This window comes from Panthera uncia (assembly GCF_023721935.1).
Source record: "Panthera uncia isolate 11264 chromosome D3 unlocalized genomic scaffold, Puncia_PCG_1.0 HiC_scaffold_8, whole genome shotgun sequence".
NCBI classification, from domain to species: Eukaryota; Metazoa; Chordata; class Mammalia; order Carnivora; family Felidae; genus Panthera; species Panthera uncia.
In genome coordinates, this window is record NW_026057586.1 from 52,443,834 (window position 1) to 52,469,322 (window position 25,489).

Genomic DNA, 25,489 nt, shown 5'->3' on the forward strand with positions numbered 1-25,489 from the left:
GTAATGAACATTCTGGACTGCTTCTCTGATTTTCCCAATTTTTCTGTTTTTCTTATTTTTGTGTTTCTGCTTTCCTTTCTGACAGATTTTTTTCAACTTTACACATTTCCATTGAATTTTTCCTTTCTGCTTTTTTTTTTTTAAAAAAGATGATTTATTTATTTTGAGAGAGAGAGGAGAAAGAGAATCCCAAGCAGGCTCCATGCTGTCAGCACAGAGCCCGATGTGGAGTTTGAACCCACGAACCGAGATCATAATCTGAGCCAAAATCAAGAGTCAGACGCTTAACAGAACCACTCAGGCAATCCTCCTTTCTGCTTTATTTTTAATTTCCAAGAGTTTTCTTGGTTCCCTGAAATTTTTTTATTTTTTTTGTAGATCTTGTTTTGTAAATGTAATACGTTTTTTCATTGATAAATGATGTTTTTTTAAAGTTTATATGCACAGAAAATCTTTCTCCAAGTTGCTTTTTGTTTGTTGGTTTTTTATCTCTTCAGATACCTGGTAGTCTTTGGTTTTCTGCTTATAACTGAATGACTAAAGTGTAGATAAGGAAACAGAATGTGGGAGAAACTGTTGACTATGAACTCCACTATAGGATGATATATCTGTAATCCTTTATTGGGGGAAAATCCTGTTGTCAGTATCTTCAGGTCTTTTTCTTGGGCTAGGCAGTTTTCTCAAATATTTAGTCTCTTGCCTGGAGGGGAGTGGTTTGGCTGTCCAGGTTCCTACCCATTGCTTGTCTCTTTTTCATTTCCTTCCTATGCTTAGCCTTTTAACAGTTAATAAAAGAAATCCTTTTGTTCTCAAAGTAGAGATTTAAGAGATAGCGAAAGCAGATGTGTATCTTTAATATCCATTTCTCCTAAGGAGTCTATTTTATCTTACATGTCACTTTACAGCTTTTTTTGAACAAGGCATGTTATTTAATTTTTATAACTTATTCACTAATACCTGTAAATATTTAAATTCCATTTTTCAGAAAACTTAGGCTTTTTTCTGCCTTTTCCTTTTCTTCCTTCACCTTACCCCTTGACAAGAGTAAAATGTTTACAACATAAGGACCTACATGTGGTCAAAGATGATTTAGGGAACTCAGTATATATTCTAACAAAGTTACATCATAAGACTATACTTGATTATTTGGACTTTATCTAAAATTGCTATTCAGTTTAATAAGTGCCAGATGGGGCACCTCGGTGGCTCAGTTGATTGAGTGTCCGGCTCTTGCTGCCGGCTCAGGTCATGATCCCAGGATTGTGGGATTGAGCCCTGCATTGGTCTCTGTGCTGACAGCATGGAACCAGCTTGGGATTCTCTCTCTCCCTCTCTCTGTGCCCCTCCCCTGTTCACTCTTGTGCTCACGTACGCGCGCTCTCTCTGTCTCAAAATAAACTTCAAAATATATATACGTGTGTGTGTGTGTGTGTGTGTATAATTCCACAAATTTTCTAACATCTCACTGGGTGAAAGATTTGAAGAAAATACATGGCAAAGTCTGAAGATGTCCCTAATAGGGACACGTGGCCTATTTGTATATTTCCTTTTCTTAGACCTGGTCTAGCATTTGTTGATTTCCTGCTTTGTATCTTATTCAATAAATGATGTTTTACATTTTATAATTTATCATTTATAGGGTATGGCCCAGTGCTATCACTTATGGATCATTTATTTTATGTTTATTTTTGAGAAAGAGCGCGTGCAGGCGAGGGGCAGAGAGAGGGAGACACAGAATCTGAAGGAGTCTCCAGGCTCTGAGCTGTCAGCACCCCCTGATGTGAGCCTTGAGCTCAAACTGCGAAATCATGACCTGAGCTGAAGTCAGACGCATAACTGAGCCACCCAGGCGCCCCGGATCATTTTTCTTTATAAAAGAAGTTTTTGGGAATTTTCTTTGGTTGAGTTATTCCATTTTTTAAAATAATATTTTATTAGAAAAGTGAATTAGACATGAGAATGGCACATGAGCAAGTAACACATTTGTAGCTTCTTTGGTGAGTTATGGAGGGGAAGTTAAAAAAAATTTATTTTTTCCAGTGGTTTATCTTTGCATTATGAAGAAATAACCAAAGGACCAAATTGTGTAATTCGAGGTGTTACAGCTAGGGGCCCTGTAAACTCTTGTCAAGGCAAGGTAAGCATTGTACTGAAATATTATAATACATGTTTATTTCTTTTGTCATAGAAATGAAATGGAAAATTTCAAATTGGATAACATGTATTTGTGACAGGATGACAATATGGTGTTCCTAAGAATTAGGAATATTTCACTGAACTTTTACATCTCTAAGGAAAACTAGCATGTTTGCCTTTGTTTAACAGTAAATTAGATATTTTTCGCTGTCTTCATATTCATTCCAGTCTTCTAATATTCAAAGTCATTTTTTCAACAGTGACCCAGTACTATGTTTCTTTTTTCTCTTCAACTTTTTAGAACACGAAAGTATGAGAAACTTTAGCTCACATTTATGAACGTATTGGGTTTGGTATTTGGATTAAAGGAAAGTGGTTGAGGAGGGATAAGGTTAGGAAAGTAAAAAATACAAATTCCAATAAGGTAATTTTTCAGTCAGGTATATAAAGCAGCTAGTAGATTTACATGACGAAAGGGATTACTATGGCTAATAACAAGTAATACATAGCCTTTTTTCACTGCATCATTAACTTACAATATGTATTTAAAATTTTTCTGTCAAAATGGTGTTTAAAATAGAGCATGTGAATGTCTTTAAATACTGTATGCTATACTGTATTGTTTAGTCAAATTAAAGGTCAAGTTCTGTACATCTTTTGGAATTCAGAGTTTTCTGGAAGAAGAATTTGAAAATCAGGGAAATTTGACTTTAGTAAGATAAGCTTACTAAAAAAACTAAAATGATTTCTAGGTTTTTATAATCTTTTTTGAAATAACTTTATATTTACAGAAGAGTTGGAAATACAGTATAGAGAGTTTGCATATGCTCTTTACCCAGTTTCCTTTATTAGTCTTACATAGTCAGCATTTATCCATTCTAAGAAATTAACATTGCTACAATACTAGTAACAAAACTGTGAACTTTATTCACATTTTACCAGTTTTTTTGTTTTGTTTTGTTATGTTTTTACTAATAACTAGTGTTTCAATCCAGGATCTAATCTAGAGTACTACATTGCATTTAGAGATTTCTAGATTTTTGGTATTTTACACTTCACTATTTTCTGTATTTTTTGTAATCCCCATCTTGATTCTGATTATTCAAAGGTTATTCCTTTTGAATTAGAAGAAGCTGGTATCTCTAAGGGAGTAATAGAAGTTAATTTTTTTGACCTTTATTTCTTACATACATAAATGATAATTTTAGTATAAATTTACTGAATAGATTTCTGTAATGTTATGGAAATGAAAAGCAAAAGTCAGAATTGAGATGATAAACTACTGAGCTATTTAGGACTTGGATTTAATTAAAGTAATTTTTTTCAACAGAATTTTAATTTGAAGGTTATTCTGCCGGGTTTAAAAGAAGACACACAGATTTTAAAAATTAGATTACTACCAGGTAATGTTTTAAGAAATACTCCTAATAATCACCTTTAAAATAATATTCCTATTATAAAATACAATGATGAGATGGTTTTTCGTTTGGTTATGGTATAAGTCTTGAAAATACATTTGAATGTGAAACAAATCACTGACAGAAATGACTAATAGAACAAAAAAGGAAAACCTTTAGGAAGACATTATTAAAGCTCTGAAGTAGTTGGGAGAAAGGGAATATTGAAAATGTATTAGGGAACCACTCTTAGAAATATACTAATTAGGCTTATATTAGAGCCGGACCTGTCTTTATCTTTTCTGATATAACTGTAAATGTTTCATTTTTTTAAAAAGAAAAGTTTTTCATGAATTTATGTTGTTAATTTGATAATGATTTAGCAACTTGATAATGAAGTTACCTTAAAGTAACAGGGTAGGAAATGCTGGCTAATTTGAGAGGCAGTCTGTCCTAGGTTCAAGATAATACATTCTGGTATTAGCCCTTCTGGGTTTGAATCTAAGCTCTGTAATTTATGAGTTATGTAAAGTTGTCTTATACCACAGTTTCCTCAAGTATAAAATGAGACATCTACTCTCTCATGGTTGTTATGAGGATTAAATGAGTTAATATAGGCAACCCTCACTTTGCAAGATTTTTTGGTAACTGAATGGAGGACACAGTTCCAATATATATGAGTTCTCACTAACAGTACTGTGCAAAGTGAGATGTGCTTGTAAAATACCTACAATAGTGATTGGTATGTCAGTTTTAGCTCTGTGTTATTAATAATAGTTTTGTCATATCTTTGTTCACATGACTCTGTACCATTTATTTGAAAAAAATTTTTTTAACATATATTTATTTTTGAGAGACAATGAGAGGCAGAGCATGAGCAGGGGAGGGGGAGAGAGAGAGAGGAAGACACAGAATCTGAAGCAGGCTCCAGGCTCTGAGCTGTTTGTTAGCAAAGAGCCTGACACGGGGCATGAACTCACAAACTACGAGGCCATGACCTGAGCTGAAGTTGGATGTTCAACCCACTGAGCCACCCAGGTGCCCCACTTTGTACCATTTTTGGATGTGAAAAGAAACATGTTAGCTACATCCTTGTACAAATTCAAATAGTTTGATGCTTCCCTCAAGCATAAATTGATGAAGATGTTTAAATTAGCACATTGGTAGAAGTATAAGAATAAAATTGTTGGAGTACCTGCCTGGCTCATTTGGAAGAGCATATGGCTCTTGATCAAGGTTGTAAGTTTGAGCACTGTGTTCAGTGTAGAGATTACATGCACGCACACACACTTTTTAAAAAAATATTAAACGCTAATAAACACTTGCAGTGTTTTTATTTTAGAGGTTAGCTAAAAAGTATAGATTTGAGTAGTGAAATCCTTAGTAACCAGATGGTATGGCATTATTTTTTAATTTGACAATGAAAATTGTGAAGTAAAAAGTAGCATGGTATGATGATAATAGTCAAGAAGTTTCAAATTACTTAGAACATAAACCTGAGTCTGCTGCTTACTAGTCATGTGACCTGGACAAGATACTTCATCTCTCTGGATTCCAGTTTTCTCATTTATAAAATGAGGATAATATATTGCCCTTTTCATTAAGATTATTGTGAAGATTATGAGAATAGTGCTTAAAACTTAACACACTGCATGGCATATAGTAAAAAGTAAATGTTGCTAACATTAGTGTTTTTCGTAACTGTTCTTTGTGAATTTTTGTTATCAGCATTTATCATAAATTGTATTTAAAAGCATCAATGTTTATGGAGCACATCAAATCATCTTGGTACAGTAGTGTGAACAACCCTCTTTGATCTAAGAGGAAACTTGTAGCTTGCTTGTAACATCAAAGTAGTGGACAAACAAGTAAATTATCTGGTTATATCATTACATAAACTAATCCTTTGAATACTGTTAACCTAAAATGTGTTTTTTTCTTAATATGTTTTTGAGAAACTAATCATTGTGTAAAGTTAAAGTGAGTAAAAGTATTTTTTAAAAATTCTTCTTGAATATTTTTTTTCCAGGATCTCTTTAAGGTTTTACACCTGTAGGTAATTTCTAGCATTAGTTACTGTGTTATAGCTTGTTGCATAAAACTAAGTCTAGACCTCAAATACATACTTGAGACAACTCTGATCATTCATAGAATCTATACATTTTGGGGATAGAAATGGTTAAACATGGATATTGCTTATTTTTTTCTTGTCATTTTTAAGATCTTAAAACTTGAAATGTTACAAGCTGTTGTTGTTGTTTCAGTATTTCAGTCTCTATTAGAAACTTGAATCTGTATTTCATTATGTAATTTTCTGGTAGGTCCCCCTCATCGATTGAAAGTGAAACCTGATTCTGAAATTTTAGTTATAGAAAATGGAACAGCTTTCCCATTTCAGGTAGAAGTTCTGGATGAATCAGACAATATAACAACACAACCAAAATTGATTGTTCATTGTAAGGTAAGTTACTGTAGGGTAAGAAGAATATGTAGATTTTATTTTGAGTCCTATGGTAGTCAGTGGACTTGACTGTCTCTTGTACCTACTTTATAGTGAGACTTAAATTGTATTTAGGCCTTTAATGATTATTCCATGGAGAAATTTGTGGGTATCTCATTGCCTATACTTTCAGCATCTGTAAGCCAGTAAAGGTGTTAACTGTATCAAGTTTCATAAAGAATTTTATAGACAAAACATTTTTGTTTTGTCTACAAATGGACCCATCCTTTCTTGGTCCATTCCCCTCAGTTTAGATGAAGTATTTAATTTATGGGTAGAATGATCTTTCAGGGTTAGGGATGGGTAGACAAATGAAAATAAGTTAAAATTTTAAAAAAGGCACAAAAAGAAAAGGAAAACCCAAATAGGTAAAATTTAAAAAAAGAATAGTGGTTGAGGAAGTTGGTGTTTCAGAAGACATAAATTTTAGTTAGAATTATAGAAAATTACTCTTTTCATTCAGCAGTTGTCTAGAGTATCAGTGAATTCTGTTTCACTTTTTCCAGTTTATAGCCAGAAATAGTAGCTGTATTTGAAATTATTTGAAAATTTAAATAATAGTTCTTGAATAATTTGGTACATTTGGGGTCTTACAATTATTTTGTATGTTTTCAATAGTTTTTCGGGGCTCCAAACCTTCCAGTCTACGTTGTAGACTGCAGCAGTTCTGGAACCAGTATTTTAACAGGATCTGCAATTCAAGTGCAGAACATTAAAAAAGACCAGACTCTGAAAGCAAAAATTGAAATACCTGTAAGTTGTTATTGTTATTCATTGATATTATGTTGTTTTCATACAAATATTTTTAACAGCTTTATAATATTTTAAGTAATATTTGACACTTAAAAATGAGGTATTTGTGGTTCTTTTAGCTAAGGTGAAGAAAAAGGCAATGTGAAATGGTATAGTGAGTAACATTTTGTATTAGTAATTTTGATTAAAGCTTTTATAATATCTATGGCTATTGATTACATATTCCTAAAATTAATTTTTTCTTCTATTAAAATGTGGTATTTATGTGTCAGTTTTATTTTTTTGTTTCTTATAGTTAACACTTGTTTCTTAGAAAGTTTGGTAAACAACCAGTGAAGGACATATAAATAATTCATACGTATAATTTTAAAAATAAATACATGGTTACTATTTTCAAGTAGAGTTTTGTGGTAATGTACTAGTAGGATACTTGTTACTGGATGGATATACATCATGGCTGAAGGTGAAGCCAGCCTGGAAGAGGGCCAGCAACTGACCTCCTAAGGTTGCAAAATGAGACAACAGATACTTAAGTTAAATATTTCAATGTGATTTCTCCATTATTGGTATTGTAGATGATGAGTAATCTAACCAATTGATTAACTGATGCCTTTCTACTCATTATACATCAGTTAACATATCTTGGGTCACAAAAGGTCAAAACACGACTGTGTTGTTTTCACTAGAATGAGATGGCTCCTTACTTCATTCCTCTTCTTTACAAACTGATTATATTGATAACCTTCAAATAACTGTTATGCAGTTTTTTAAATTCAGTAATGTGGGCAGCAGGCTTTTGAGCATACTATCTTGCAATAGATCAGGAAGAAGAGACTTGGAGTTTGGGAGGAATCTGGGTTTGGGAGCAAAGAGTAACAAACATTAGGAATTACATAAATACTGTAGAACAGCAGCAGGCAGAAGACCAAGAATCTAGATCAGATATGCAATTAGAAAATGTTGTCCAAAGGCAGTAACTCTTGAGTTTGAATCAAGTAAATGCAATATGCTTATAGTAAAGATGTATTTGTTATTTCCCTGATAATTGTGTAAGGTAGGAATTTTATATATATCATCATTCATTTGAATGGGCTTTGATAGGAATGACTACAACTGGATGAGGAAGGAGAAATGGGCTAAATAAGATTGAAAAAGTATTTTAGGCTTAGGCTTACTTTGAATTTTGTATATCCTGTGGAATGCACTATGACCTAAATTATGAAATAATGAATGTAATGTTTTAATTTTTCATGCCTTTAAAATCAGTTTAGTGTAATCCAGTTTATCTGTACTGATATGTGGAAAATTGTTGTGCCCATAATAAAATTTGTGCCAGCTTAGCCTTCATGGCATCTAGAGTTCTCATTTAGCTATAAACAACCTTATTCACTCAGTTTCAGTGTATTCAATGTATTGCTTCAATATAAATAGTGTATTTTATGGCAACTATTTTCTGATTTTATGGGAAGTTACTAATTTCATACATTTTTATTCTTATTAATAGACGATAGTCACCAAATCTGTCATGTGATTACAAATAAGGGAGAGCGAATCTTTTTAAATCCAAATATGCTAGTTTTTGGCTTTAAGAATGTGGCCACTGTCATTATTTATAACTTGATGGTATAAAATAGGAATTATTAATGGTATAGTGTGATCTTAATGCCAAAACTTATGGATATTAACAGTATATAAGATGATCTTCCATAATATTGGACAAATTCTTAATGTAGAAGACTCACCACTGAAGCCCAAAAATAGGTTTTCAAAAAGTGCAGATGTCATTCAGTATATCTTTCTGTGCTCTTTTCCTAGAGTTGTAAAGATGTGGCACCCGTGGAGAAGACTATTAAGTTGCTTCCTAGTAGCCATGTTGCGAGATTACAGATATTCAGTGTGGAAGGACAAAAGGCAATCCAGATCAAACATCAGGATGAGGTTAATTGGATAGCAGGCGATGTTATGCATAATCTTATTTTTCAAATGTATGATGAAGGAGAAAGAGAAATCCATATAACATCAGCTTTAGCAGATAAAATTAAAGTAAGTATCTCCAAATAGTTATTCACAAGAATTTTGTTCATTTTATGATTGGAAGACTCTGAACAAGAAGTTTTATCAGGTAGCTTCTAAGAAGCTTATCAGAGACAAATAGTACTATTATTTAAAATTTCAGGGTAGGGACACCTGGGTGGCTCAGTCAGTTAAGCTTATGATTCTTGATTTCGGATCTCATGGTTCATGGGTTTGAGCCCCATGTCAGGTCTATACCAACAGTGCGGAGCCTGCTTGTGTGTGATTATCTCTCTCCCCCTCTCTCTGCTCCTCTTCCATGTGTGTGTGCAGTCTTTCTCTCTCTCTTTCCAAAACAAAAAAACAAAAAAAAATTCCACACTAAAAACTTTTTTATGCACATTCATATGAATGATTCATATGTGACAAATGCATACTTAGAGAAATGATTTGGACGCTTAGCAAAATGCCGAAGATTGGAATTCTCTTTTAGTTGTATACTTCCTGACCAACTGTATTGCTGCGGTCACGGTTAAGATTACCATACCAAAGCAATGTATAGTATTTGTAGCTGCTCTAAAGGCACTAAACCAAAGGTCTGTTAAAGGCAGACAGTGAAACATTACTGTTACTGTTTTAACTACAGGGCCCTGATTTGACCATTTGAAATTGGCATATCACTCTCTAAAAGCCTGATCTTAGAAAACAGTTTTGTAGATTCTCAGCAGTTTCATATGGTCCTCATCAATCTGTTGTAATTTAAATTTATCATTTGCACCTTGTTAGGGTAAATCTGTATGTTGAAACCTAACATCTCATTTAACAGAACCAAATCAAAATAGATTGTTGTCACCTACAGTAGATACCTGTAGCACTCCTCTTATGATTGATTGTAAGACTAGTGGGCATTCTGTGCTTCCTCCTTTCAAGGTACAGTCAGTTCTGCTATAATGAAACACATGCATTTTTTTAAAACTTATTTTTAATGTTTGTTTATTTTTGAGAGAGAGAAAAACAGCACAAGCTCGGGAGGGACAGAGAGAGAGGGAGATGCAGAATCCAAAGCAGGCTCCAGGCTCAGAGCTGTCAGCACAGAGCCCAATGTAGGACTTGAACCCATGAACCTTGAGATCATGACCTGAGCCAAAGTCGGACGCTCAAACAACTGAGCCACCCAGACACCCCAAAACACATGCATTTCTTAAAATCACTGTGCCAGATAAAAGCGTAAAAACAAATAAAAATCACAGGGTTTATGGGGGAAATGGGAATTAGAGGCACAGTACTCAAATTTTATCAGTCACCCATTAAAAAAAGATAGAAGGGGTGCCTGGGTGGCTCAGTTGGTTAAGCGTCTGATTCTTGGTTTCACCTCAGGTCATGGTTCATGAGATCGAGCCCTGAGTCAGGCTCCATGCTCATAGCATGGAGCCTGCTTGGGATTTTCTCTCTCTTTCTCTCTCTGCTCCTCCCCTGCTCACGTGCCACTGTCTCTCTCTCTCTCTCAAAATAAACATTAAATAAAAACATTAAAAAGAATACAGCCTTAAAAATTAAAAAAAAAAACTAATAAAGTAGTCCCAAAACATTAGTAACAATAACACATTAAATGATTAAAAAGTCCATAAACACTAAGATAATATGTCAGTTTACTTTGTAGAACTGAGTGCAAGAAGGGTTGCAGCTTGTGGGTTACTGTGAAGTTGTGGAAACTCCACTAAGTGTGGACATGTGTGGCTCAATATACATAATCACCTGAGGTGGCTGGCAGGTTTGAGTTATGTTACTTGTGTATTTCTGCATGGATTGGTTTAGCTGGGGACAGTTTTCTGGGTTCATCTATTGTTTTCATGGATGAAATTGTACATAAGACATAAAATTTGCTTTATTCTCAAACTGTTCCCTAATTTTTTAATATCATTGAAACAAATATGCATTTTCAAACCAAACGTTATAGAACTGACTGTACTTTTTTGCTTGTCATCCATAAAGAAAACTCCTTAAATCTTGTGTGAGAAAATAATTTTTAAAAATCCAGTTTTCTTTAAGGCAGTTAGAGACAAATAATTCCCCCTTTCTCTGGAAAGCCAACATTTGCAGGCCCTTATATAAGGGGTCCCAATTAACTAAATTTGTGGAGAGTTACTATGTGGGATAGGAGGTAATTATTTCTTTGTACTATTTCATCCTACAGTCATCTTGAGTTTCCAGATATAGGATCTAATATTTAGCCTGTGTATGGCGTGTGGCAGGAGAGGGAAAGAGAATCTCAAGCAGGCTTCACTTCCAGTGCAGAGCCTGACTGTGAGATCATGACCTGAGCCAAAACCAACAATTAGATGCTTAACTGACTGAGCCATTCAGGGTGCCCCCTTGGGATCTGACATTTTAAAAGAATTGTTCAGTAGGGGTTCAGCTGCCTTTACTTTGAAATCTTACTTGAAATATCCCTTGTCCCATCCAGTTTCTTTTTTCCCTCCGTAATGAAGGACTAGAGAATTGATAGAGAAATAATCCTGATCCTTCTTGGAAGGGGAGGCTACTTGTGTTTTATCTATATCAGTAGACTTAAAGTTGAGTGATTTAATAGTGGTGCCAGGAACCTGGCTTCTGAACTGGTTCCTTGCTTTCTCATAGTTAGGTTCCCACATTGTGGTTTCTTATCAAGATTAAGAAGAAACATTGACTTGAGAGCCTCTACCTGTATATAACCTTCTTTTTGCCATTCAATAAGCATGTGACCAGCATTTGACACCTTTTGGCTCAAATTTAGTAGTTAAATACTTCTTGGGTTCCAAAGATTTTAAAACATGCACCTCTTTATTGGCAATAAAAGATAATCAAATGTTATTTTATTATATGTATAGTTTTTAAAGTGATTTCTGTGGTCTTTAGAGAGTTCTCCAATATTGAGGAAAGTTAGCCCTGAGCTGGGAATCTATTGAAAGGATAGCACGGCTAGAGTGGGAGGAAGAAAGCCTTTTTGAAAAGTATAACTCCTGGGGCGCCTGGGTGGCGCAGTCGGTTAAGCGTCCGACTTCAGCCAGGTCACGATCTCGCGGTCCGTGAGTTCGAGCCCCGCGTCAGGCTCTGGGCTGATGGCTCGGAGCCTGGAGCCTGTTTCCGATTCTGTGTCTCCCTCTCTCTCTGCCCCTCCCCCGTTCATGCTCTGTCTCTCTCTGTCCCAAAAATAAATAAAAAACGTTGAAAAAAAAAAATTTAAAAAAAAAAAAAAAAAAAAGAAAAGTATAACTCCTGCTTTTTCCATTATTTAAATTAAAAAAAAAAGGTGTCTGTACAGACTTACATATATATTTACATATATTTTTATATATATGATACAGTATAAAAGATGATTAAAATTAAAAAGGTGTGACTAAGAAGATTAGAACAGCTTAAACTGTGAAACCTTAAGAATCACAACTATAGAAGGCTAAAAGAGAAAGTTGAACTAAGAATTCTTACATAGAAAAGATTGGAAGTTGAAAAGTAGGATAGAAGTAGGGTGCTCAACTTAAAAAAGGGATCAAGTAACAAATTAGTATGTGGAATGCAAGAGATTTAAAATGAAAGAGCTAAAAGCATCCAAGAATGGATTAAGACTCAAAGGTAGCCAGAATGGTAGATGATTTGTTTTCTCATCTTAGTGAATAGGAGTTAACCCAGATCTCATTCAAAGCCCCCATTAAGAGGTTTCTTTTAACAAAAATTTGAATATTACTCTCAGAATTGATCATTTGATTTGATGTGTATGTTATTTTATTTAAAAAAAAAATTTTTTTTTTAACGTTTATTTATTTTTGAGACAGAGAGAGACAGAGCATGAATGGGGGAGGGTCAGAGAGAGAGGGAGACACAGAATCCGAAACAGGCTCCAGGCTCTGAGCAGTCAGCACAGAGCCTGACGCAGGGCCTGAACTCACGGACCGCGAGATCACGACCTGAGCCAAAGTCGGACGCTTAACCCACTGAGCCACCCAGGCGCCCCAGTGTGTATGTTATTTTAAGCTATAGTAACCACAGTGGTAATCCTATGGCACAACGTGAAAGAAATGACTGAAAAAATTTTATTCCATTGAAAGATATGGTAACATTAACAGTGAAGACAAAGAGGAAGCATTTAAAAATTTGAGTATAGTTGACATACAATGTTATGTTAGTTTAGTTAGGTTACACACAACCTAGTGATGACAAATTTGCCTCTTCACCACAACTGTAGCTACCATCTGTCCTGTTATGTAGTTATTACGCTATCATTGACCGTATTCTTTATGCTGTACCTTTTATTCCTATGACTTACTCATTCCATAGCTGGAAGCTTGTACCTCCCTCCCCTTGACTCATTTTGCCGAACTCCCCACCCCCCTGCCCACACCTTCCCTCTGGCAACCATCAGTTTGTTCTCTGTATTTATATGTCTGATTCTGTTTTTTGTTTATTCATTTGGTTGTTACTGTTTGTTTTTTAGATTCTACTTATGAGTGGAATTATATGGCATTTGTCCAACTTATTTTACTTTGTATAATATCCTCCAGGTCCACCCATTTTGTCTTATATGGCACAATCCCACGTGTTTTATAGCTGCATAATATTCCACTGTATATATACACCACATTTCCTTATCCGTTTGTCTGTTGATGGACACTTAGGTTACTTCTATATCTTGGCTATAGTAAATAATGTTGCAGTAAACATAAAGGTACATGTATCTTTTTGAACTAGTGTTTTGTTTTCTTTGGGTAAATACCCAAAGTTTTTGTTTTCTTTGGGTATTCCACCCAAATAGTGGAATTATTGGATCATATGGTATTTCTACTTTTAATTTTTTGAGGAACCTTCATACTGTTTTCCAGAGTGGCTGCACCACTTTATATTTCCAACAGTGCATGAGGGTTCCTTTTTCTCCACGTGGTTGGCAACACTTGTTATTTCTTGTGTTTTTTTATTTAGTCATTCTGACAGGTATAGAGTGATATCAGTGTAGTTTTGATTTGCATTTCCATGATGATTACTAATGTTGAGTATCTTTTCATGTGTCTGTTGGCCATCTTTATGTCTTCTTTGGAGAAATAGGTATTCAGGTCTTATGCCCATATTTTAATCGAACTCTTTTTTTTTTTTTTTTTGGTATTCAGGTGTAGGAGTTCTTTATATATTTTGGATACTAACCCTTTATTAGATACGTCATTTGCGAGTATTTTCTCCTATTCAGTAGATTGTCTTTTAGGTTTGTTGATGGTTTCCTTTACTATGCAAAATCTTTTTCTTTTCATGTGGTCTCAGTAGTTTATTTTTGCTTTTGTTTTTCTTGTCTCAGGAGACCTATCTAGAAAAATGTTGCTATGGCCAGTGTCAGAGAAATTACTGCCTTTGTTCTCTTCTATGATTTTTATGGTTTCTGGACTCACATTTGGGTCTTTAATCCATTTTGAGTCTGTTTTTGTGTATTGTGTTAGAAACTGGTCTGGTTTCATTCCTTTACACATAGCTGTCCAATTTTCCCAGCACCATTTATTGAAAAGACTGGCTTTTCCCTTTGCATATTCTTTCCTCTTTTGTCCTAGATTAATTGGTTATATAATCGTGGGTTTGTTTCTGGCTTTCTATTCTGTTCCATTGATTTATGTGTTTATTTTTATGCCAGTATCATACTGTTTTGATTACTACAGCTTTGTAGTATGTCTTAAAATCTGGTACTATGATACCTCCAGCTCTGTTGTTCTTTCCTAGGATTTCTTTGCCTATTCTGGGTCTCCTGTGGTACCATACAAATTTTAGTATTATGTGTTCTGCCTTTGTGAAAAATACTGTTGGTATTTTGATAGGGAGTGCATTGAATATGTAGATTGTTTTGGATAATATGGACATTTTAATAGTATTCTTCCAGTTCATGGGCATGGAATATCTTTCCCTTTGCTTTTGTCATCTTTAGTTTCTTTCATCAGTATTTTGTAGGTTTTGGAGTACAGGTCTTTCACCTCTTTGGTTAACTTTATTCATAAGTATTTTATTCTTTTTGGTGTAGTTGTAAAGGGTTTTTTTTTTTTTTTTTTAATTTCTCTTTCTATACTTCATTTTTAGCATATAGAAACATTTCTGTTTTCTGGGTGTTAATTGTATATCCTGCCACTTTACTAAATTTATTACTTGTACTAGTTTTTTGGTTGGAGTCTTTAGAAGAGGGAGAAACTTCTTAATCTCACTAATATATGTATGAACCACCGTCATTTATGGTCATAAAGGGACTTTCTTTTTCTTTGGAGGTGGTAAAGATGGGTTATAATTTAACTTTGATTCTTCAGTAAGATAAGTGGCATTAGGAGTACATTAGGCTAAGCTTTATATTATTCTTAGGTCTAAAATTTCTCTTTTAGGTTAATTGGACTCCTGAGATTAACAAAGAACACTTGCTACAGGGTCTGCTTCCTGATGTACAAGTACCGACATCTGTGAAAGATATGCGCTATTGCCAGGTTTCATTCCAAGATGATCATGTGTCTTTGGAAAGTGCATTTACAGTAAGGTTTGTGGGCATATTATATTTTGAGGTATTTCAAAATTCAGCATATGATAACAAAAATACTTGTCTCCAAAGCACACCAGTGAAAGTTATTTTTAATGTAGAAAAGATTGCAATTTCTGTGAAATAAGGTAGGTTGTCTTTGGAATAAAATTTCACAGGAGATAGTGATTAATTCATCAGTCTTTTCACCTCTTTGGTTAAGTCCATTCCTAAATATTTTATTCTTTAGTATACCCTGTGCTTAATGACCCTCTGGTATCTGTAAGAACTAGAACTGTCATTAAAGGAAAGCCCTCCTAGTGCAAGCAGCAGTGAAAACACCTGTGAAATGACAGATATTAAAAAATATAAAAGATACAGCGTGATCAGTGTGTTGCTCAGAAGGAAAAATTCTTTCATTGCTCGTGATTAAAGCTGAGTCCTACCAGACCACTATGTATTACTGATAGAAAAGGGAAGACTTATGTAAATATATATAGAAAAATCTTTTACCCTGGCCTCAGTTTCTCGCTCACCTCTTCCAGTAACCTTATTCACTTGAATTCCTCCATCCGTTTTCATAGTATTTCCAGGCTCCATAGTTGAGATAAAATTTTTAGATATACTGCTCTCCACCTGCCACCTGATCTCTTGATGAGTTATTTTTACTGACCCACCTTTTCTTTCTCAGTTCTCTAGTCATAATTTCCTTTTAATCCAGCGTGGATGCTATGATTTAACATTTTGCAAGCTGTCTTTTCTCTGTTTCCATTTAGTTTAATAGTGATGTTATATAAATTGAGGTATTTTTGGAGGGGTGTTGTATTTAAGATTTAGAAAGTGAGTGATATATATATGCTTACTCTTTAGCATATTAAAACTTAAGTTTTTTCTACAGTCAAAGGTAGAACTAAAGCCTTTTCTTAACTAATTTCAGGCCACTTCCTGATGAGCCTAAACATTTAAAATGTGAGTTAAAAGGAGGAAAAACAGTACAAATGGGCCAAGAGCTTCAAGGAGAAATAGGTTAGTATGGTCTGCATTTTTTCTTTAAAATACTTTTAGAATATGTGCTTACCTACATTCACATTTTGGCATACATGATCTGAAAGGAAAGCTTTGGTTTTATATACATTTGGTGTTTTAAAATCTATTGTTAGAAAAGATTGCTGTGTTTTTACTGTCTTTGCCTAGGCTGACATAACTTTAAAATCATTTTGGCAAAAATAGTTTCTTGGGAAAATAGTTTCTTGGGTTTTTGTTAGAATAATAATAGTTAACATTAAAACTATTAAATTAAAAGTGCAAAGTAAACGTATCAGTGAATTCACGTTTATTTTTCTTACATTTAGAATATTACCTGAATTAGAATAATATTGAATTATTTTCTTCAAATTTTGTAGTAAGATTAACGATTAACATCAAAATAGTGTTATATTTAATAAATATAAGCATACTTAAGTAGATTGTTGATTTTTTTTTTTTTTTGGTAGCGATTATATAAGAAACAAGTATTATTTTTTACAAAAAAATACATAAGAGGACAAAGTTACAGTGGTTTTCCTAAGCATAATTTTAAGTGTTAAAATTAAACTTTCCTTTTTTATATAGTTGTAATAGTTACAGATCAGTATGGAAATCAGATTCAAGCATTTTCACCAAGTTCTTTATCTGCGTTGGGAATTGCTGGGGTTGGACTTGACAGCTCCCATTTGAAAACTACTTTTCAGGTATGATTACTTTTCATAGCAGTTGGCTTATGCCATTGGTTTACATTTAACAACATTTGGGAAAAACTAAAATAACCAAAAGAGGTTTGATTTTGGTGTTAACAATGCAAAGTCACAAAAGGGATTAAGAAGGTTTTGTTATGATCAACTTTAAACATATGCAAAAAATAGAATAGCAGAGGTAATCCCCATGTTTCTATCACTCAGCCTCAGTAATCACCACTTTCCACTTCGCCATGTCTTTTTTTTTTTTTTAAGTTTATTTTGAGAGGGAGCACGTGCACAAGTGGAGGAGGGATAGAGAAAGAGGGAGAAAGAGAATCCCAAGTAGGTTCTGCTCAGAGCCCAATGTGGGGCTCTATCCTACCAACTGCGAGATCATGACCTGAGCTGAAACCAATCAAGTGAGCCACTCAGGCACCCCATCATTTTGAAGCAAATTCCATACGTTATAATGTCATCCATACATTGGTATGTCATACATGAAATGTCATCCATAAATATTTTGATATGTATGTAAAGGTAGTTTTTCATAAATAAATAAAATTTTAGTGCTTACATCCTGCATTAAACAGGATGCTAGTGAAAAAATTGGGGAAATTTACAGCTGTGCAGTTATTTGAGATTAGCTTGAAAAAAAATTACTGTAGTGGAATCGTTTCAGTTTAAAACAAGCAAACATGATGTATTCTGCTTGGAAAGATCAAAAACAACTCTCAGGGAAAAAAAAGATGTGGGAGTCCAGGCTTTAAGGAACCTGCCAGGCCATAGTAGGTGAGAAAGGAATTCTAAGGCCCAAGTAAAGCTGAATCCAGTTAAGGCATTTAATGCTTTTTAAAAAGTCTTCTTCCTTTTAGAGTCTCCATTACAGTCTTTAACCTGACAAAGTAATCATAGGAGTAGTCTCTTTGTTGCCCTTCCTTACTAGAGTTTCTTATTCTCACTAATCTGTTGATGGTATTCTAGTTCTCACGACACAACTCACTATGTCTTAGTGCCAAAGAACTTTTAATGATGTTTTGTTTACTTTACAAAGATAAAGTTTAGTGTTTGACTTTCAAGTTTTTGCATTATTTATCTCCACCCTATGTATATATGAAATCAGAAGATAACTATGTTTCTGCTGTATGCATGAGCAACCTGTGCCTCCTATCACTTTATGCATAGACACCCATCTTCATTCAATAATTTCTCCTAAATTATAACCTGCCTTCCTGCCTCTTCAGTTTTCCCTATTAGATTCCCATCAGCACGTAAACATGCTGTCATATTTCTCATCTTTTTTTTTTTAAGTGTATTTATTTATTTTGAGGGAGTACGTAAAGTGGGAGAGGGGCAGAGAGATGGAGAGAGAGAATCCCAAGCAGGCTCTGTGCTGTCAGTGCAGAGCCTGATGTAGGGCTCAAACTCACAAACCGTGAGATCATTGCCTGAGCAGAAATCAAGAGTTGGACACTTAACTACCCAAGATACCCCTGTCTTACCTCTCATCTTAAAAGACAAATTATAAACCCCCCCCCCCAATCAAAACATCCTTGGGCTCTAATCCCCGTCCATCTGTTGCTCTCTTTCTCTTCTTTCCATGGTGTAACTCCTTGGAAGAGTTGTATATACTGTTTCCACATCCTTTTTTGTCATTCTAAGGCAAGGCACTCATCATTTTTTTTTCCGTTTCACCTGACCAAATCCATTGTCCATTTTCCTTTCTCATTTTATGCCACCTGTTAGATCTATCAGCATTTTATACTGTAAATTTAGACTTCATCTGCTTAGTATGGACTAAAATATCCTAAAGTATCCTACCACAGCATAATCTCCCACCTTTCTCCATAGCTCATTATTCTTCAGCCAAGGTGACTTACTTTCTTCCTGTTGTCATTTTACAACTGAGGTATACCATCTTGACTTGTTTTCAAGCATCAGGAGTCTACCCCCAGTCTCTACAGAGAAAAAATCAGAGGCTTCTGTTTTAAAACTATTTTTTTAATAGTGTTTTTTTCTAAATAAAAAGTAGTTTTAATATGTTATTGATTCTTCAAATTATTTCTGCATTTGCATAAAATGTACTGCTATTCTGAGGTACATTCCTTTGATAATTTCAGCATTAGACCATAGCACCTTTCAGAATTTTATATTTAATTCTATTTGAACTCATCTACAGTTTGTAAATGCATATACAAATTTCCTTTTCAAGATTGGAAGTAAAACCAGAATAACTTCCAACAGGACTTAAACAAGAAATCATGTCTTCAAAAAGCCTTTTAATGATTCACTAATAAATATGGAATTCTAGGTTATACTTTATATATTTTCAGTTATCAGTATGTTTTACTAATGAATATTTGTTTTCCAGATATTGAAAAATTCTGAAGTCATTGGGGTTTGAGTGGAAATTAAGTTTAATTAATTTGCAGTGTCTTTGTACAGAAAATGTTCTACAAACAGTTGAGGATGTCAAACATGAAATTTTAACGCTGATTATTAACATCTGATGGAGTTAGGGGCACCTGGGTGGCTCAGTAGGTTAAGTGTCCGACTTCAGCTCAGGTCATGATCTCACAGTCCGTGAATTCCAGAGCTGTATCAGCTCTGTGCTGATAGCTCAGAGCCTGGAACCTGCTTCGGATTCTGTGCCTCCCTTTCTCTGCCCTTCCCCCTTCCCCTCTCTCTTTCTTTCTCAAAAATAAACATAAAAATTTTTTTTCAATCTGATGGAACAGATTTGTGCTCATCACAAATTTGAGATAAAATTGTTAACGGTTGGGGCGCCTGGGTGGCTCAGTCGGTTGAGCGTCCGACTTCAGCTCAGGTCACGATCTCATGGTTCGTGAGTTCGAGCCCCGCATCAGGCTCTGGGCTGATGGCTCAGAGCCTGGAGCCTGCTTCTGATTCTGTGTCTCCCTCTCTCTCTGCCCCTCCCCCATTCATGCTCTGTCTCTCTCTGTCTCAAAAATAAACATTAAAAAAAATTAAAAAAAAAAATTAAGGGTCATTGTTAAAATGAATACTAGGGTACTCGTGCCACTGTGGAATTAGTTTATATCATTCCATCACATAGCAGAAATTATAGACTAGTTTCATTGATTCCCATTAATATGCTGTGAACCTGAAATTGGGCAGTAACAAATCAAAGCCCCTACCTTCTTGGAGATCACCTTACAATGGGAAGAGCATGCAGTAGGTAGGAAATGAGGGATAAGAAAAATAAAATGGGGTAGTGGAAACAGTACCATTATATAGGGTAGTCAGGGAACACCCCTCTGATTAAGGTATCTTGTATGCAGAAACCTAACGAAAGGCCACGTAGATTGGTAAAGAATTTTGCAAACATCAGGAAAGAACAAGTGCAGAGCGCACTTTTTGGGCAGCACACTATTGGGCAAGCACACACTTTGCTGTTTGGGGAATAAAAAGCAGATGGTGGAAATAAGAGGTTAATTAGGAAAAGAGGAGATAAAAAGACATAGCACCTTTTAGATCTCTCTCTCACAAAAAAGAAATTCAGCTTCTCCTTTCAAGGAAGTGAATTTGATAGTATGCCAGTATTGGTATGTGTGCAAATTATTTGCCATTAGTTATATGCGGAAACATATCTGTATGCATAGCGGGTTAATGACAACATTTTCTTTTTCTTTTTTTTTTTTTTTTTGAAAACTAAACATTACATCCCTCTTTTCAATGTACCTTTCCTCACTAGGAAAATACACAAAGTATAAGTGTAAAAGGCATCAAATTTATTCCAGGCCCTCCTGGAAATAAGGATCTTTGTTTTACTTGGCGTGAATTTTCTGACTTTATTCGAGTGCAGCTAATTTCTGGACCACCAGCAAAACTTCTCCTTATAGACTGGCCAGAATTAAAGGAGGTAAGTAACTGCCTTGATTGAAGGAAAGAATTTACTATCACATGGCTTATTACTTTCAGGTTGTGAGTGGGTAGATATATTTTACTGTTGAAGTAACAGCAAATAGCAATGGTAACAATAACAAAAGGACAAAGTAATATTCTAAATACTTTGTTATTTAATTCATCACTTGTGTCCTCATTTGTTAAAGAATAGGGAAATAACTTGAACACTGAGAAATGTACAGTGTTATTTTTGCTAGAATTTAAATTAAAAAAAATTTTTAAGAGTGTAATCACACCTTGAAATTTTATTACAGAAATTTTCGAACATGCATACAAGTAAAAATAGCATAATGAATCCCCAGGTTTAACAGTTACTGTTTTTTTCCCAATTTTGTTTCATCGTTCTGTCCTACCGTCTTAAAATGTTTTCTCTGGAGTTTGACAAAGCACATCAGATATCAAGTCATTATACACATGAAAACATTGGCATGCCTTCCTTTACAAATAGTTAAATCTTAAGTATAAACCTTGCAAATTTCTGTTAAATCTGTTGAGTTTTTACTAAATGTTTAGAATTCTGGTTTTCAAATATTTGGATTTTTGTTTTCAGTTTTGGTCTAGCAGGGCTCTACCTGTTGGTATGACCGCTTACATACTTTTCTAAAGGAAGATGAGCTTATCACCATGGTTATGGATGAAATTATTACTTTTAAAGGAGTACATCACCTAAGAAAAGTATACATTATCTGTGGTCTAGTTTGAGATTGCTCTTTTTGGTTTGTGAATAAGATAAACAAGTGGTGACAGTGAGCTCTAAAATTTTTTTCTGTAATGTGTTGATTGAGGAGTTTTACTGTAAAGCCAGTGCTTTTTTATTTGGGAGCATTTATACTACATAAGTAATACACTTTGTGTTTAATGAAGTCAATAAAGGATTTGTTGGTTGATGACATTATGAAATAATTGTTTACCTTTGAGGTGGAAAAAATGTTGACATGTTCATCTTTTTATATGGATTTGTGTTGGGGAATGTCAAAAATAATGACAGTTTAACTCAAAAGATTTTTAGAAGATTAATTTGCAGATACCATAGAAATCCAGAAGCTTTAAAAAAACTGATTTCTCATTACGTTAGAGAAATGGTTATATGTAGATAAGGCTGTAAAAGTAATCACTGAATGTCTGGTATTCCTAAAATTTCCTAATTCTGTTTTTAAAAAATTTATTTAAGCTCAAGTTAGTTAACAATACAGTGTAGTAATTCATTTCAGGAGTAGAATCCAGTGATTCATCACTTATATACATATAACACCCAGTGCTCATCCCAGCAAGTGCCCTCCTTAATTCCCATCATCTGCTTAGCTGTCCCCTCACCCACCTCCCCTCCAGCAGCCCTCAGTTTGTGCTCTGTATTTAAGAGTCTCTTATTGTTTGCCTCCCTCTCTTTTTTTTTATCTTATTTTTCCTTCCCTTCCCCTGTGTTCATCTGTTTTGTTTCTTAAATTCCACATGAGTGAAATCATGTGATATTTGTCTTTCTTTGATTGACTTATTTCTCTTAGCCTAAGCCATGTTGTTGCAAATGGCGAGATTTCATTTTTTTTTGACCACCAAGTAATAATTCCATAGTGTATATATACCACATCATCTTATCCATTCATCAGTCAATGGACATTTGGGCTCTTTCCAAACTTTGGCTATTGTCGATAGTGCTGCTATAAACATTGGAGTGCATGTGCCCCTTAGAATCAGCATTTTTGTATCCTTTGAATAAATACCAAGTAGTGCAGTTGCTGGGTCACAGGGTAGTTGTATTTTTAATTTTTTGATGAACCTTTGTACTGTTTTCCAGAGAGGCTGGATCAGTTTGCATTCCTGCTAACAGGGCCAAACTGTCCCCCTTTCTCCACATCCTCACCAACATCTGTTGTTTCCTGAGTTGTTTATTTTAGCCGTTCTGACAGGTGTGAGGTGGTATCTCATTGTGGTTTTGATTTGTAGTTCTGTGATGATGAGTGAGATTGAGCATCTTTTCATGTGTCTGTGTGCCATCTGGATGTCTTCTTGGGAAAAGTATCCATTCATGTCTTTTGCCCATTTTTTTCACTGGATTATTTGTTTTTGGGGGTGTTGAGTTGGGTAAGTTCTTTATAGATTTTAGATACTAACCCTTTATCCAGTACATCATTTACAGATATCTTCTCCCATTCCATCAGTTGCTTTTTAGTTTTGTTGACTGTTTCCTTTGCTGTGCAGAAGCTTTTTATCTTGAGGAGGTCCCAGTAGTCCATTTTTGCTTTGGTTTCCCTTGCCTTTGGTGACGTGTCTAGTAAGAAGCTGCTCTGGCCGAGGTCAAAGAGGTTTTTGCCTGTTTTCTTCTCTAGGATTTTGATTATTTCCTGTCTCATATTTAGGTCATTCATCCATTTTGGATTTATTTTGTATATGGTGTAAGAAAGTGGTCCAGTTTCATTCTTCATGTCGCTGTCCAGTTTTCCCAGCACCATTTGCTAAAGAGACTGTCTTTTTTCCATTGGATACTCTTTCCTGCTTTGTCAAAGATTAGTTAGCCTTATATTTGTGGGTTCCTTTCTGGGTTCTCTATTCTGTTCCATTGATCTATATGTTTTTGTGCCAGTACCATACTGCCTTGATGATTACAGCTTTGTAATACAGCTCGAAGTCTGGAATTGTGATGCCTCCATCTTTGGTTTTCTTTTTCAACATTACTTTGGCTGTTTGGGATTTTCTCTGGTTCCCTATAAGTTTTAGAATTATAGCTCTGTGAATCTAGCTCTGTGAAGAATGCTGGTGTTATTTTGATAGGGATTGCATTGAATGTGTAGATTACTTCAATCGACATTTAGCAATATTTGTTCTTCTGATCCTTGAGCATGGAATGTTTTCCCATTTCTTTGCGTCTTCTTCAGTTTCTTACATAAGCTTTCTGTAGTTTTCACTGTACAGATCCAAATCAACCTCTTTGGTTAGGTTGATTCTTAGGTATCTTATGGTTTTTGCTGCAGTTACAAATGGGATCAATTTCCTGATATCTCTTTCTGTTGATTCGTTATTGGTGTATAGAAATGCAGCCAATTTCTATTTCTTTGATTTTATATCCTGCAACTTTGCTAAATTCATGTATGAGCTCTAGCAGTTTTTTTGGTGGAGTTTTTAGGGTTTTCCATGTAGAGTAAGTATCTTGTCATATTGGAAGAGTGAAAGTTTGACTTCCTCCTTGCCAATTTGTATGCCTTTTATTTATTTTGTTGTCTGACTGCTGAGGCTACGACTTCCAGTACTATGTTGAACAACAGTGGTGACAGTGGACCTCCTTGTTGTGTTCCTGACCTTAGGGGGAAAGCGCTCAGTTTTTCCCCATTAAGGATGATAGTTAGCTGTGGGCCTTTCATATAAGGCCTTGTGATGTTGAGATATGTTCTGTCTATCCCACTTTCTTGAGGGTTTTTATCAAGAAAGGGTGCTGTATTTTGTCAGATGCATTTTCTTTTTTTTTTTTTTTTTTTAATGTTTATTTATTATTAAGAGACAGACACAGAGCGTGAGCAGGGAAGGGGTAGAGAGAGGGGGAGACATAGAATCTGAAGGAGGCTCCAGGCTCTGAGCTGTCAGCACAGAGCCCGACACAGGGCTCAAACTCACAAACTGCGAGATCATGACCTGAGCCGAAGTCAGTCACTTAACCAACCGAGCGACCCAGGCACTCCTGTCAGATGCATTTTCTGTATCTATTGAGAGGATCATAGGTTTCTTATCCTTTATTTTATTAATGTTGTGTATCAGGTTGTTGGATTTGTGAATATTGAACCAGTCCTGCAGCCCAGGAATAAATCCTATTTGACTATAATGAATAATTCTTTTTTTTAATGTTTATTTTTGAGAGGGAGGGAGAGACTGAGCACAAGTGGGAGAGGGGCAGCGAGAGAGGGAGACACAGAATCACAAGCAGGCTCCAGGCTCTGAGCTGTCAGCACAGAGACTGATGCAGGGCTCGAACCCATGAACTGTGAGATCATGACCCGATTCGAAGTTGGATGCTTAAGCAACTGAGCCACCCAGGCACCCCAATGAATAAATCTTTTAACATACTGTTGAATTTGATTTGCCTAGTATCTTGTTGAGAATTTTTGCATCTAGGTTCATCAGGGATATTGGCCTATAACTTTCCTTTTTATTGGGGTCTTTGTTTTTGGAATCAAGGTAATGCTGGCTTCGTAGAATGAGTTTGGAAGCTTTCCTTCCGTTTCTATTTTCTGGAACAGTTTGAGAAGAATAGGTATTAACTCTGCTTTAAACATCTGATAGGATTCCCCTGGGAAGCCATCTGGCCCAGGACTCTCTTTTTGTTGGGAGATTTTTGATAACTGATTCAATTTCTTTGCTGGCTGTGGACCTGTTCAAATTTTCTATTTCTTACCATTTGAATTTTGGTCGTGTGTGTCCATTTCTTCCAGATTGCCCAGTTTGTTGGCATAAAATTTTTCATAGTATTAACAACTGTTTGTATTTCTGTGGTGTTGGTTGTGATCTCTCCTCTTTCGTTACTGATTTTTATCTTTGTGGGTCCTGTCTTTTTGATACGTCTGGC

At 35.1% G+C, this 25,489-nt stretch overlaps 1 protein-coding gene across 6 annotated transcripts in view; it reads left to right on the plus strand.

Annotated features, from left to right (window-relative positions):
- The window catches only part of SMCHD1 (structural maintenance of chromosomes flexible hinge domain containing 1), a 168,288-nt gene that overhangs the window by 59,605 nt on the left and 83,194 nt on the right, over positions 1-25,489 (plus strand). For all 6 annotated transcript variants that reach the window (XR_007455432.1, XM_049620377.1, XM_049620378.1 and 3 more), the window contains 9 exons: positions 2,041-2,137; positions 3,467-3,539; positions 5,855-5,994; positions 6,652-6,786; positions 8,602-8,829; positions 15,174-15,322; positions 16,239-16,327; positions 16,913-17,031; positions 20,729-20,896. Coding sequence is in view for 5 of the 6 variants with exons in the window: in XM_049620377.1 (XP_049476334.1) it covers positions 2,041-2,137; positions 3,467-3,539; positions 5,855-5,994; positions 6,652-6,786; positions 8,602-8,829; positions 15,174-15,322; positions 16,239-16,327; positions 16,913-17,031; positions 20,729-20,896 (1,198 nt within the window). In the remaining variant the exon portion in view is untranslated. The remainder of the gene's footprint in view (positions 1-2,040; positions 2,138-3,466; positions 3,540-5,854; positions 5,995-6,651; positions 6,787-8,601; positions 8,830-15,173; positions 15,323-16,238; positions 16,328-16,912; positions 17,032-20,728; positions 20,897-25,489) is intronic.